This window comes from Bactrocera tryoni, chromosome 1 (assembly GCF_016617805.1).
Source record: "Bactrocera tryoni isolate S06 chromosome 1, CSIRO_BtryS06_freeze2, whole genome shotgun sequence".
In the NCBI taxonomy this organism is placed as follows: Eukaryota; Metazoa; Arthropoda; class Insecta; order Diptera; family Tephritidae; genus Bactrocera; species Bactrocera tryoni.
Window position 1 is genome coordinate 87,063,181 of NC_052499.1, and position 14,696 is coordinate 87,077,876.

General features: G+C 37.0%; 1 protein-coding gene across 1 annotated transcript in view; it reads right to left on the bottom strand.

Annotated features, from left to right (window-relative positions):
- LOC120782244 overlaps window positions 1–14,696 on the bottom strand; it is a 62,295-nt gene that overhangs the window by 15,893 nt on the left and 31,706 nt on the right. The window contains exon 5 of the mRNA XM_040114411.1: window positions 5,243–5,376. Within this exon, the coding sequence (XP_039970345.1) occupies window positions 5,243–5,376 (134 nt within the window). The remainder of the gene's footprint in view (window positions 1–5,242; window positions 5,377–14,696) is intronic.

Genomic DNA, 14,696 nt, shown 5'->3' on the forward strand with positions numbered 1-14,696 from the left:
CTTCACTGAAGTGGGTAGGAACAAATTAATGCAAATTGAATAAAGACCGCTCTGCCAAACATGTAAGGCGCCGTGGCGGATGGCATTCGCTGGCAGTGCGATCACATGCTCACTACTTTAATGACATCACGTTCATCATGTAAATGAATAAATTTAATTAGTCAACTGCTGCGCACAACCACATACGTGTGTCACATGACTGCGCCGCGCATGTCAGCTTCCTTTGAACCGAAATTTAATGGAATTTGAAAAAATTAAATTGTCTCAACAGCCAACGGCAATTGCCGACGCAAACGACGCGAAACCCCAAATACTGTCGAAGCGCTGCAAATGCGGACAACCAACAAGCGGCAACCACCAACAACGGAAGTGACTATTATTTATGCAGATACATTGTCGCAAAGCCTTGCCGTGACGCTCGAGATAAAGATGAAATTTATCACATTAGCAGACATTGTAGTACACTCTGCGGTGCTGCACGAACCAATACTCTTACAGCAGCCAAATTAATTGCCATGCTGTGAGTACTCGTACGGGGTAGTAAGGGCGAAAGCGAATCAGCACCGACCCAACGTGCTGTAGTTTTTATTCAAGAGGAACTGGGTTTTACTAGAACTTGATGGCCTAAATAAAACCTCTTAGTGTTTCCAGCGCATCTGTTCTCTGATTGTCCATATTTCCTTCATGAGACTTTCCTCGTCCTTTATAGCGTGAACGACCAGTTGAAAAAGTGATTTGAAATTTTATTAAAATAAATTAAGGCGAGAATGACAGGAAAATTAACGGAAAAAATTATTGAGTCACTGTTATTAGCAGTCATTCTTCTTAATTGACTTATTAAAAGTACACGCACTTCTTATCCAACCGTTCTGGAAAGCGCATGTGATCCATTCAACCGCCGCGAACTATCACTCCGCTATTAAGGCACTGCAAGTCATCGACCAAACACCACCGTTGGCATTTCCAGTAGCACTACTCAGTCACAAGACCTCTAATATGAAGGCACATATGTATGTACTGTACAAGTAAGGCGTCTATCTACTTACTTTATGTCTAAGATAAACGATCAAATGTCTCTGCCCCACAATAAGGCGGTTGCCAGTCACCTTCTAGGTAATTTGTAATGAATCTAATGCTGGAACTTAGTCGAGCACGTGAGCCGGCACATGCCGGAGTGCCTGATTGTTGTGCAGAAGCTTGTTTCATTTGCAATATGTGTTGTATTGCTGCAAGCCGCTGCAAGTGAAATGCGTGTTGCATGCAAATGGCGCTCATTAATTTCCAGCGGTAATGGCATGTGAGGCTCTATTTGATGTGCATATTTATTTATGCGGCTTTATTAAGATGTCTTACATGCCCAGGGCAACATTGCGATCTTCCTTGGGCTACAACAAACTTAAACTCACACATATGAACAATATACACAACACACATTCAAGTTATGCATTATTGCCACCGATTTGCAAGACATTAGTTAGCTTTTCTTACTATGTGGAGAGGTAATTTGCATATCAAAAGTCGGAAGATTTGTGAATATAACATAATATATTATGTTTGTTATTGTTTTGCCACGCTGCACTCAGTTGAGAATCCTCCACATTTCCTTAGGTTACTTGCTTTATTGATATTTTTCACATCTTAACAAGTGTTCTTTGACTAATTTGAGAAATTCTAATAAATCTTGAAGCAAAATTACACACAGCACTTTGCGCTTCAGAGCAAATTCAAAATATAAATAACAATACAGCAAAAGCAATTGCATTTATATTTCTAACTGCACACATTAAAGGGCACAAACGGCGCCTTCTTATACCTAAAAGTTGTAAAATACTCTAGTAAAGGAAAGTAAAAATAACCTTCATACCATAAATAACCTTCAGATTAAGTGGCAACTCAAGTTTTCCAAACTTCCATACTAAAAATGTGTATATTAGGCTTCTTAGTTCTTTATTAAATATATTTAAATATACTAGGTCACTTTGGACCCGAACTGCTCCATTTAAACTTCGCGCGACTCGATATTTTTTCTTCCTAATTTGGTACAACCTCTTTATATTGGTGTGAATTTTGATCTTGAGGGAACACTTCTCCAGCCTGCTGAATGGCAGTGAAAGATAGTGAACCCGGTTCCCCAATCGATGACGATGGAGCGAACGTTCCGTTGCCCTACCATGAACAAGTTACAATTACCCGTCTGAAGAACAACAAAGCGGCGGGGGACGCTGAATTGCCGGCCGAGCTATTCAAACAAGGCGGTGAAGAACTGATAAGGAGAATGCATCGGTTTTTTTGTAGAACATGGTCGGATGAAAGCATGCCCGATGATTGAAATCGAAGTGTGGTCTTCCCAATCCACAAAAAGGGAGACCCCACAATCTGCGCCAACTACCGTGGGATAAGCCTCCTCAACATCGCATATAAGGTTCTATCGAGCGTATTGTGTGAAAGATTAAAGCCCACCTTCAACAAACTGATTGGACCTTATCAGTGTGGCTTTAGGCCTGGTAAATCAAGAACTGACCAGGTATTCACTATGCGCCAAATCTTGGAAAATATCCGTGCTGCTTTTGACAGGAGCTGCCTTTATGCCGCGTTTCCTGAATTTGGTAACACCGCAAAACAAAAGCTTTGACAAGATCGGGAAGCACCTCTCCGAGCCGTTCGGTATCAAACGATGTTTGAGACAAGGTGACTCTCTTTCATGTGACTTCTTTAATCTACTCTTGGAGAAAATAATACGCGCTGCAGAATATCGCATTCGATGGAACAAGGAGCTGTATGAAATATACGACAACATTGGCAGAAGGAGGCAGAGCAAGAGGAAGATCTCCACTCCGTTGGAAAGACCAGGAGGAGAAGCAAAAAGGAAAACCGAGTAGCGCGCTGTTGTAAACTCCCCAATAAAGAAGAAGAAGAACTTTGATCTCCGTATGTCAATAATGATAAAATCGAATAAGTTAAATAAACAGTGTTTAAAAAGCGCCGTGTTGGCATCAGAGAAATACAGCGGATGCGGAAATCTCCAATAGATGAACTCTACTCATTTTGGCTAATGTTTTCGATATGAGGCGGATCAATGCTTGACTCATACTAAAATACCTGAACTTTTTGCAAAAACGTCGTCAAGCAGAGCGCGCAAAAGAGATGCTTGACAACGTAGGTAAGGACTCTACATCCATAAAACACATCATTAGTGGTGACGGAATGTGTATAAATATTATGGCGAAACTGCCGGAGAATCGAGTGAAGAGTGCTTTAATTATGCAACTTCAAACCTAAGTTTGGACAGTATATTATGATAAGGAGGTCCATGCGTTTTATTGGCCTAATAGTACATAGTTTTGGTGTTCACAAGTCTCATAAAGTTATAAGTTAACATAGCATTGATAATTGTATGAAATCCAAGAACAATTTTTTTAAACAAGTGTAAAAATTTATAATTTTACGATTTTACGATGCTTTACGACGGGTTGTGAGTACCCCTAGGTATACTTAAAATCTCCTTTGAGATCAAATAGATCTTTATCATGAGTGTAATCGTTAGTATATTTAACAAGAACGATGCGCATAAGAAATTGTAAGCAACATTCTTTTGGGTTTTAAGAATTATCTCGTTAAAATTTAATAAAAGAAAGCCTTCTCCGATCGCCATATCTCTGTTCGCTACTAACGGGCGATACAAGAGAGCTTGGGAAATGCCATCTTCAGTGCTTCAGTGCTATTAGGAATCATCCTAATCAGTGTAGTTTCTTCACAAAAATGGTGTAGGATAAGACGAAATATAATTTTTAATTTTTTTTTATCTGGAATAATATCAGCTGCAAGTTTATTTTTCAAGCAATGTTCAGCTTTGGGAAGGCTTCTGCGAAATTAAATACTTACAGACACTTGAATAAAAGTTATCTTATGGTTGACTTCTATATGGCTTCTAAAACAGGTTTCCACCAGCTCATGTTTGCGGATATATTTATGAATTAGAAATGTATGTACAACATTCTTTTATTGTGCGCTTCGATTGGACAATAAATTTAATTTTCTCCTAGGTAAATTCAAATACAAACGAGACAAGGAATAACGTTAAAAAATATTGACAATTACATGCAGTTATAATGAATGACCCATCCACAACTCACGGCGAAATTGTGCAATTGAATTTAACAATGTAAATGATGGCTGAGTACAGTAGAATTACTTGTGAGCGACCAAGAGACATTGGTATGAGTAAAAGTTAAATGTGAAAGAAAGGAAAACTAAGCGCCATAAATTGGCTGAAGGAGGAGGCAGAGTGGAATGCAGAAAACCAGCAATCGGAATGGAAATGCAATGAAGTATGAAACAAATGAATGAACAACATTTGAACAAAAGAAAAGTGCTGCACATTAATAGGCAAAGTACAGATAAAGGCAAAACAAAGAGCAAAAATGAAATACGAAGCATGAGAACGGAGGAACAACGAGAACCATTACAAAGCGTGCGAGTCTAAGGTAAAAAGCGAACGAACCGGTGCAGCCATCTGTCGCAATTTAAGTGGAACAATTGTAAAAATTGCAAACATTGTTTTGTTTGGCTTAAAAGTTTGATTGGCCGACATAAAGTAGACTGCAGAGGCCGTCGCCACATCAATTGCAAATTGAAAAGTGAACAGTGCAGAGTGAAGAATAAAAGATAAAAAACCTGACACGAAACCAAATACAAAGAATAAAATAAGAATTTAATAAAAATAAAATTGAAGACAATCAATGAACTTCCGCAGGATTATGAGTAACGAGAGAACTTTTTAAAACGCAACCAGCAGCTAAGAGGAAATTGGTTTATGCGCGCTCGCAGCGCATGCAGCTGCCTGCGAGAGCTTTGTTGTGCGAGTACACGTGAACAAGTTGAGCAATGGCTTAAGCTTAAGGAAGACAAAGGTAGAACAAGCACTTGATTTCCTGGTGAAATCAGTCATGGTGATGAAATTATTGCGATGATAAGACTATGTCAGTAGAGACTGCCAGGAAGAGTTGATCAACTCAACTTTGTGAGGTCATTTTGTTCAATTTACTCACTTTGGTAGGTAAATGTATAAAAAAACTTAAGCCGATATGCATTATTCACTGATAACTACAAGTATAAGCTGAAACGGTTTTTAGTTCAATACTCAAAATATTTAAATATTTGAATATATAGAAATACAAGAACCAGTAGAAGATGGCTCAGTCTGCTATCAAAACGATAGCCCTTTTTTTTGAAAAATACTTACCGGTTGATCGTTAATCAACCACTGCAATCGTGATGCTGGATGTGACTTTCCCGATGTGCAGTTCAACGCTAAGGTGTCACCTATTTGGTACTGATTTTGTTGGCCTCGGATATGCGGACCATCGCGGGGCAAAACTGCAAGGTGAAATTAAAAGAGTTTGATAAATTAAATGTTATTAAAGTCCATAATATATATTATTAAATTAAATATTGATTCAAAATAAGACAAATAAGTAAGACATATTTTGTTTTCAAATCGTATCAATTGTGTCGGATATATTGGGTATTCGCAAACTATTTTTGTATTTTGTCAATAGATGTAGTTGCAATCGTCGATATGCGGTGCTACCAACACATTGTTAGAAAGATGAGGCTTTAAGCTTCATTTAACCAAAAAACACAGCTGTTCAAAAATGAGTGAAAACAGTGAAGAAATTCGCCATATTTTGAAATTTTTGTATAAAAAAGGGAAGAATACCACGCAAGCCACCAATGAAATGTGTGAAGTTTACGGAAACGATGCTGTATCAGTTCATATAGCACAATAATGGTTCGCTCGCTTCCGTTCTGGAAATTTTGATGTGAAAGATGCACCTCACTCTGGTCGATCCAACGTTGAAAAAGTCGATGAAATTATGGAAAAGATTGACCAGGAGCGTCACATAAGCAGCCATAACATCGCTAAGAAACTTAACATTCATCATCAAACGGTTTTGAGCCATTTAAAAAAGGCTGGCTTCATAACAAAGCTCGATGTTTGGGTACCACATGAGTTGTCTGTGAAAAATTTAAAGGACCGAATTAACATCTGCGACTCTTTGCTGAAACGAAATGAAATCCAACCATTTCTGAAGCGAATGGTAATAGGAGACGCAAAGTGCCTCAAATACGACAATAATGTGCGAAAACGATCATGGTCTAAACGTGAAGAAGCTCAACAAATGGTCGCAAAGCCAGGATTGACGCCTCGAAAGGTTACGCTGAGTGTTTGCTGGGATTGGAACTAAAAGCCTGGAGCCTGCACGAACGATTGATTCTACATTTTACTGTCAACAACTGATGAGATTGAAGCATGACCTGGTCTACTATCAGGATAACGCTAGACCACAAACATCTTTGATGACTCGTCAAACTGGCCTCCATATACCCTTGACCTTGCACCATCGGACTACCATTTGTTTCGGTCAATTCAGAACTCCTTTAATGGAATAAATTTGGCTTCAAGAGAAGCCTGTGAAAATGACTTGTCGCAGATTTTCGCCAACTGTTTTTTAACTTCACAGCTGATCAATATATGTTTTTTCGCAAATGTGCAAATTACATCGAAAAACACTTTCTTACAAATGAGTTGCAATGCCGTTTTCCCTAGTTTACTATAAGTTTCCGCCAAGCCGCTATGCAAATTATTCTGTAGCCGCGTGTCGAAGTTATTTCCATGTGATCTGAAAAATTACAAGATTTAAAATCAGTGCTGCTCGCAGGTGTCACAGCAACTTAGCGCGCAACCCCCAACCGCCACCCTCAAATGTTTGGTTCAAATCGTATTTCACACGCTTCGACACTTTTCTTCACAGTACATAAATTTGTTGCTTTGGTGAGAAAAAAACTCCGAAGCAACAAATTGAAAATCACATCACGTCTTCAGTGCACACATGTAAGAGGGATTGTGTGAAGGACTACAGTGGTGGCTAAAAGATACGAATGGTAACAGCGTAAGTTTTCTAACATCCAGGAGTTCACTTCTTTCAACAATACAAATTGGATTTTTGTTGAAGCAATTTAAGAGTTTACATGGGTTTCCTCGGGTAAAAAACAATTGCTTCTCAAATAAAAAATGAAATATTTTTTTAGATTTGTTTATTTTTAGAAACATACACCATTAACAAAGAAATTCTGAAATTTTTGGAAAAAAATAACTTAAACTCGGCCATTGCGACACCATTACCGGTGACCCCTCGGAAAAAAGATGAGTCTGCATTGGCAGGATACCTCCTTATAGGATCATTTAAAGTGAAAAAACGCCTTTAAAGACGGCGCACTTAGCCCAGCTAGCTTCGAACGCGCAAATTCTCAAGGCTGTATCTCCGAAACTGTTACTCGAGTAAACTTCTTGTGGAATTTAATAAGACAATAAAAAAATTCGATTTTGTGAAATCCATAAACCCATGTAACCTTTTAAAAAAAGAACTTTGCCAAAACTAAACCAAATACTATAAAGTAAATACTATTTTTTTATATTTTGAAAGTTTAACTATTCAAGAATACGTCCACATGAGGATTTTTCAAAATTCAAATTATTTTCGGAGGTATCGATATTTTGCTGATTTGGCATCTAAGCTGGTTCGGCCGGAATTTAAACTTTTCAAGCTTTTTTCGAAGCTGTCGTTTTCCCAACGATGCCTACGATTTTTCAGGTTCTACTGGATTGATTAACTGAAGTTTTTATAGGGTCTTCTTCATGGACTTTCCTATGTCTGAAAGTATGCATATACCCAAAATTTAAATTTTTAATATTTTTTCTTAAAATCAAAACAGTTAAAGTGATGCAAAAACTGTTTTATTCGGCAGACGCCATTTTGTAACAAAATTTTTCCAACTCTTTCGTAGTTCGAGAAATTGCGACATTATCTAGATTAATATATTGCTAGAATATTTGATATCGTAGGTATGGTCAAGTGCTAAATTTGCGAGGTTCTCACTTTATCCCCTTCTAACCTTTTAAATTTTGAACTTTTTTCCTTTTTGTTTTTATTTTCTGTATTTTTCCAATACTAATAAATGACTTATAAAAAAAATAAAGTGAAAATATTAATTGTCTTTTTTAAGACTATTGTTATTTTTTACAAATAGTTCTTTCTAAGCCAAAAAACAGTCGAAGTCGATCATTAGCAGGTATCGGCTTCAAACAGAATATTTAAATGATTTCCCTTATTTTCTGCTAATTTAATGATTTAATAATTAGAATAATGAATGAATTATTGTATTAGAATCAATCAATATGACCACCACTGTACTTTATGAACGAGTATTCACTGTGCCACCAACCAAGCTCATGAATGAGTGGTTTTCCGTGCATGCTGAATGTAGCACTGCAGTTGTAAAAGAGGTGGACAATTTTCACATAAATATAGATATATACATATATACTAAAGGATATGTATATAACATGCCAACGTGATAAAATTCTCACAAATATTTAGCATTGACAACGATTCATGGATTCATTCATAAATTGAGCTTGATCGCACAACTGGCGTGGCGTATTGGGGAGCACGTGCAACGAATAGACTGTGAACTACGCGACAGGGCGCCGATACGCGATCACACTCCGGTTGCGAATGCTAAGCGTTTTGAACTACACACCAGTCGCCATATGATTACATAAGGAATATATGAATGTGCTTACAGTAAGCCTATTTGTTTCTAGGTTATAATGCCAAGTAGCAAAGCTGCCGGGATCGTGATGATTAAAGTTGCCAGTGAATCATTAGAGGTGAGCAATTTTATTATATTTCGCTGTTTGAGGATATTCACGACATAAATTTAATAAAGAAATATAGTTAAAAGTTGTACATATCTATTGTGGGGACCGTTGAGTCTTGAGTTCACTTGAAATCAAACGCTCATGTATGTAACTTATCAAGTCTTTGCAATCTGTGTTTCAATGAGTTAAGCATTCAGTCTGATTATTTTTGCTAGCCAATTTTACAAAGGAATTCGCCACCATAGTTGTTGAAATGAATCCTGAACACATGCTGAAGACAATATGTCAACAATTGGCGTATGAAGAATGTACTAAGCAACAAATACGTAAGTTTTGGAAACTATGTTGCCAACTGGTTCAAACCACGTCAAGTGGTCCACGAAAATTTCGAAATATCACCGAATTTGAAAATTAGCAGTTCATTAGGAAGGGGACCAGACGCATACCCAGTGATATAAATATTTCGTCAAAATTCTTTTTTTTTGTTAAAGTTATTAAAGGTTGAAATTTAGAGCATAATAAAATTGTAAAATTTTTTTCTCATAAACTACTAGAGATAAATCGCTAACATTTTGTGAAGTCAAAGAAAATGGTTGTGCTATATTATAGATATTTTTTCAAGATCCATGTGTTTAAATAATAATAGTTTACATAATTTTTTGTTAAACAATTAAAATTTTCAAAGTGTTCTTCGCGCTAAAAAAATCGAAAAGTATGTGACACAACGCAGAAAATATTCACCTTTAATAATCTGAAAAAAAAATTTTATTCATTCATACTATTCCACAGGTATTGAATTTTTTGTCTCCTTACCGCTCTTAAAACGTATGGCACATCGATCGTTGCGTAACACACAGCGAATGCGCTAATGCTTTTCTTGCAGCACAGATGTCGGGAGCCAATGAGCGCACTGCGCAACGGTGGATGTGCCACTTCGGAGCTCTCAAATTCGTTGAAATTTCCATGCAAACGTGCCGATTTTCCATGCATTCAAATTCATTCTATTCAGGCATTAACTAATAATTCTCATTAAGAACATAAGTTCTGTTCAAACAATGCAGTTATAGATAATACTTATAATGACAACATTAAAGGTGGAGAAAGTGTATTTAAGCAGAAATTACTTGCAGATTCGCAAAAGATGTGATTACTTTTAATAAGTATAAATGTGTATTTAGTAATTCAATGGCTAAGTATGAGTATGAATGAATTCCGTAATGAATTTTACACTCATTTTGTGAAAATTATAATTTCAGTTATTTAATAAGAGACAATTTTAATCGTTTTGTACTCGCAAGCACCTGAAATTACCGAATTTGAGGTATTCTTCAGTTTCCGAACAACAATTATCGATTTTGATCTATTAAATGGTGAAAAAGCATACAAGTATCCATATGCTATTAGCATAACACCTGAATTGCATAAGCGGTAACCTGTAACCAGTCTCTAGTCTCTATTTGAGACATTTTGAGGCAAAGTCTCAATTTGAGACTAGTTAATATTCACTAAACAGTCTCTAGCGTTAGTCTCAAAATATTGAGACCTGGTAGTTAGCTGGTCACAAAACTAAAAAGAACTCTTGTCTGCCATTTTGAATATACTGAATAGAGATCATCATAAATATTAATCGATTGTCGTTTCTTTATATTTTGTAAGCAACTCAAACACGAAAAGGTTAAAAATAAATCAATTTTACATAAATTTCGTAAATATTATGAAACAAAGTCAACATATATTTTTATTTTCATTGATAATTATGTTTTTTGACTATGTTATAGAAAATTTAATATTTGTTAACGACATATTTATTTTCATTCAAGTGTAAAAACATCTCTGAATAATGAAATGTAATAGATTTTGTGATTGTCACTTACAGAATAGCAATATCATCTCAAGTCTCAAAAATTGTCTCTAACTTAAAATCTCAAATTTAGAGACTTGAGACTGTCTCAAGTTACAGAATCGCACGGTTAGTCTCTATTTATATTGCTCTTTGTTTATATTTATGCTTTGATTTCGATCACAATACCTCTAGGCGAGTCGATTAAGCTCTTCTGTCGGGAACTTTCAAACAGAGGTGGCAGCCACCAAGCAGATGGATTTCTCTGAAGTCGGCCGGTTTTAGAGAGGTATGCATTCACTCCGAAAGCGGAACTGCTATACAAGACTTAAGCTCGCTGAGAGTGAGTTCAAAGCTAGTCAAGGAGTGCATAACCTCACTAGCAGTAGCTGCAAGCTACTTTCATGTTAAACTTGTATAGGTGCCTGGTCAAGCGGAATTGACAAAAAATGTAAAGCCGATAAGCTAACAAGAACAGGCACTCATACTCACATTCCAGCAGGATGGAAACTAGCAGGTGCGCTGGACTAATGGGCATCGCGCGAACTCAGCAAGAGCTGGCCAGCAACCAGCACTAATAGGATTGGAACGTAAAAGATCCATTGAACTCCTGATTCTTAGCAATGCCCATATCGCCACAATGATAGGCATCCTAACTGGACACCCATTGGCACGCACACGTTGAGGCTAAATATTTTGGAGCATTAAACTTGTCAAAGTTGCAAGAAGTATCCATAAGTATCAAGATACTTTCTCCGCCGCTAGCCAGCTAAACTAAGACTGAAACATCGCGGTTGCTTTGATATTAGCCGCCACAATAAATTTGTGGCAGGCTCTAGACGTTTTGTCAATATGCGACGGTCATACATACTGAGGAGTTCCGTTCATCACAATGAACAAGCAGGTTTAGCAATCCAAGTGAGATTATTCGTGGCTTTACTAGAAACAAGACTGTTTGCCTAACCTAGTCTAACCCGTGATTGATGGTATATTACCACAAATTTTTTCTGTATTTCTAAACTACTACTATTCATATCTATATAGTTCCAAAAGTATAAAATTTTCGGTTGCTTCCGAACTTAACCTGCCTTACTTTTCTCTTAAAACTATTACGTAAGTAATCTGATTAATAACTTTACTTTCCTTCAATTTTAACGTAACTATTAATAGTTGTAGGACTTGTTATTATTTTACACTTTTGATCGGGAATGTTTTCCCGCTTGTCAGTCAACATTTTGCCGCATTAATACACTTGAAATAAAAAACAAGGTTTAAACAAATACTTGAATGAGTATATAAATAGAGCTTTGCAAACACACACACACGCCTACTTGCCGGTTTTAACAGGGAAACCTGTGGCGATTTCACACTCACATTCACACTCGTGCGCCAACTGTTGAGTGCGAAAAATCGCGTCGGATAAAATCTGATAATATTGACTTTTGAAGCACTCGCATATCTCGCAAAGTGCACTCTTACATTAACCGCAAATCCTTGCGTGATAACACAGCAGCCGCACACCGCATCCCCTGCGCCGCAAAGCACTTGTCGACCCACTTCCTCGCTTGCGCTGCAGATTTCCGGAGCTTAACAGTACTGCCGCTGACCGTTAATGGGTCGCGGCGGTCGCCGGCGTCCATAGGAGTGTGTGAAAAGTCACTTGAAAATCGCAGACAAAAAACCGACATCCGCATAAATGAACTGAATGCAAATAATAATGCGCGAAAAGCAAAAAAGTTAAGCCGAATGCAAATTAAGTGACCGCACCGCACTGAGAGCGCATTGCCATGTAGGTGTGTGTGTGCGACGAAGCACATTAAAACCCGCAAAAAGTAGCACAGATTATAAATACACGCTGCGACATTGCTCATGCTGAGTGATTTACCATGAACAGTTTCGTAAGCAAAACTGGAGCCTTCTAGCGAATTTCTCTGCAATTCAAATTTAGCCGAATTTAATTTATCTTTGGCGTTGATTAGTTGAATGAACGGAACACGTTAGTATCATGCGCTATCCCACTCTTTGAATGAATAATATCTGTGATATTGACCTAAGTTGTGGAAATTTTCTTGCAGACTTCTTATCCTTATTATCCATAGTAAATTGTTCGACGGAATCATTTTCTTCTTTTGAGTTTTGAAGGATGTCTTCTCGAGCGCTAAACAAAAGTCTGACTAAAGTCTATTTTTTAATTTTTTTTTAGCAAAATCCAAGATTTTTCTTTCATTTTCGGCCAGCACGAAACTGCTAATATTGGGTTAAACACATTTTAAGCACTATCCTCTCGATTAGGGTCTAAATCTCTAAGCAAGCTTATATTGGTCATAAAATAAGCCTTAGTTCATTAATTTGTGCAATTCCTGTCCTTTCCTCCAATTAGAAACTATACTTCGTGCTCTACGATCAGGAATAGAAGAATTTCTGAAACTCATTCTATATAATTCAGTAAATAATGTTTGGTATTCAAATACTTTGGCCCGCAATAGGAACCTCTTGCCGAGGTTCAAAATACTTTTATTGTTTCCCAAATATTCTCCATTATGATCAAGACATTGTAGTTTTCAGTTGAGAAAATTTCACAGAATGAATTCTTAAATTCTCTCTCCTAAATTTGGGTTGAAATCATTGTACCTAAATGTGTATATTAAGTTTATTAAGAGAGATCTTGTTTATTTTGAAAAAAAAATGCTGCCGTATATTAGAAGAGATATCCGATAGAACTTCTATCGATCTCTGGGATATCTATTGTCAAAGCAATTGAACTGATATTCAAAAAACGGTATTTCAAGCGTTGATGTTGTGATTGAAAAGCCTGACATATGGATGCCTACAGATATTTAATTAGCCCTAACTTACAAAAGGGTGCGTGTTTCATTGAAATCGGTTGACCTGAGATATGGTTTTTGGTCCATAAGTGGGCGACGCCACGCCCATTTTCAATTTTTAAAAACAGCTTCCGTGCAGCTTCCTTCTGCCATTTCTTCCGTAAAATTTAGTGTTTCTGACGCTATTTGTTAGTCGGTTAACGCACTTTTAGTGATTTTCAACATAACCTTTCTATGGGAGGTGGACGTGATTATTATCCGATTTCTTCCATTTTTGAACTGTATATGGAAATGCTTGATGGAAACGACTCTATAGAGTTTGGTTGACATAGCTATAGTAGTTTCCGAGATATATACAAAAAACTTAGTACGGGGCGAGGCCACGCCCACTTTTCCAAAAAAAAGTACGTCCAAATATGCCCCTCCCTAATGCGATCCTTTGTGCCAAATTTCACTTTAATATCTTTATTTATGGCTTAGTTATGACAGTTTATAGGTTTTCGGTTTCCGCCATTTTGTGGGCGTGACAGTGGGCCGATTTTGCCCATCTTCGAACTTAACCTTCTTATGGAGCCAAGAAATAAAAAAAAAGATTGAAAAAAGATTGAAAAGTCTGACACATGGATGCCTACATATATTTAATTAGCCCTTACTTGCAAAAGGCGCATGTATAAATCTGAAAGCTGTCAGATCATTAGTTTGCGAATTGTATCATTTTGAGCAAAGCAACTTTTGTTATTATAAAAACATGGTTAAAAACGAGTTTCCCAAGTTTCCGGACATTACCTTCGAAAATTAAACCATTAAAACAGTCCACAAAATAATTTTGGATGACCGTAGAGCAACGAATATTTCAGTATGAGAAAGCTCTGTGCAAAGTGGGTGCCACGCAAGCTCACTTTAGACCAAAAACAATGACGATTTGTTTATTCAAAGCAGTTTTTGGAGATGTGCAAACGAAATAAACTCGAGTTTTTGCGCCGATATGTGATAACGAATGAAACATCCATCCATCCTCCATCGTTCCACTCCGAAGTCCAATCGACAGTCATCCTTGTTGACTGAGCAAAAGGTTGGAAAAAGGTAACAGTATATATGCTGGCAAAATTATTGTGTCTGTATTTTGGAATGAAATAATTTTTATTGACTATCTTGAAAAAGGAAGTACCATCAACAGCGACAACTACATTTTATATAGCACTTTGGAAAGTTTGAAGAACGAAAGCCCCGAAAAATGACCTCATTTGAAAATAAAAGAAATAGCCGTTTCACCAAGACAATGCAACACGTCACAAGTCAATGAAAA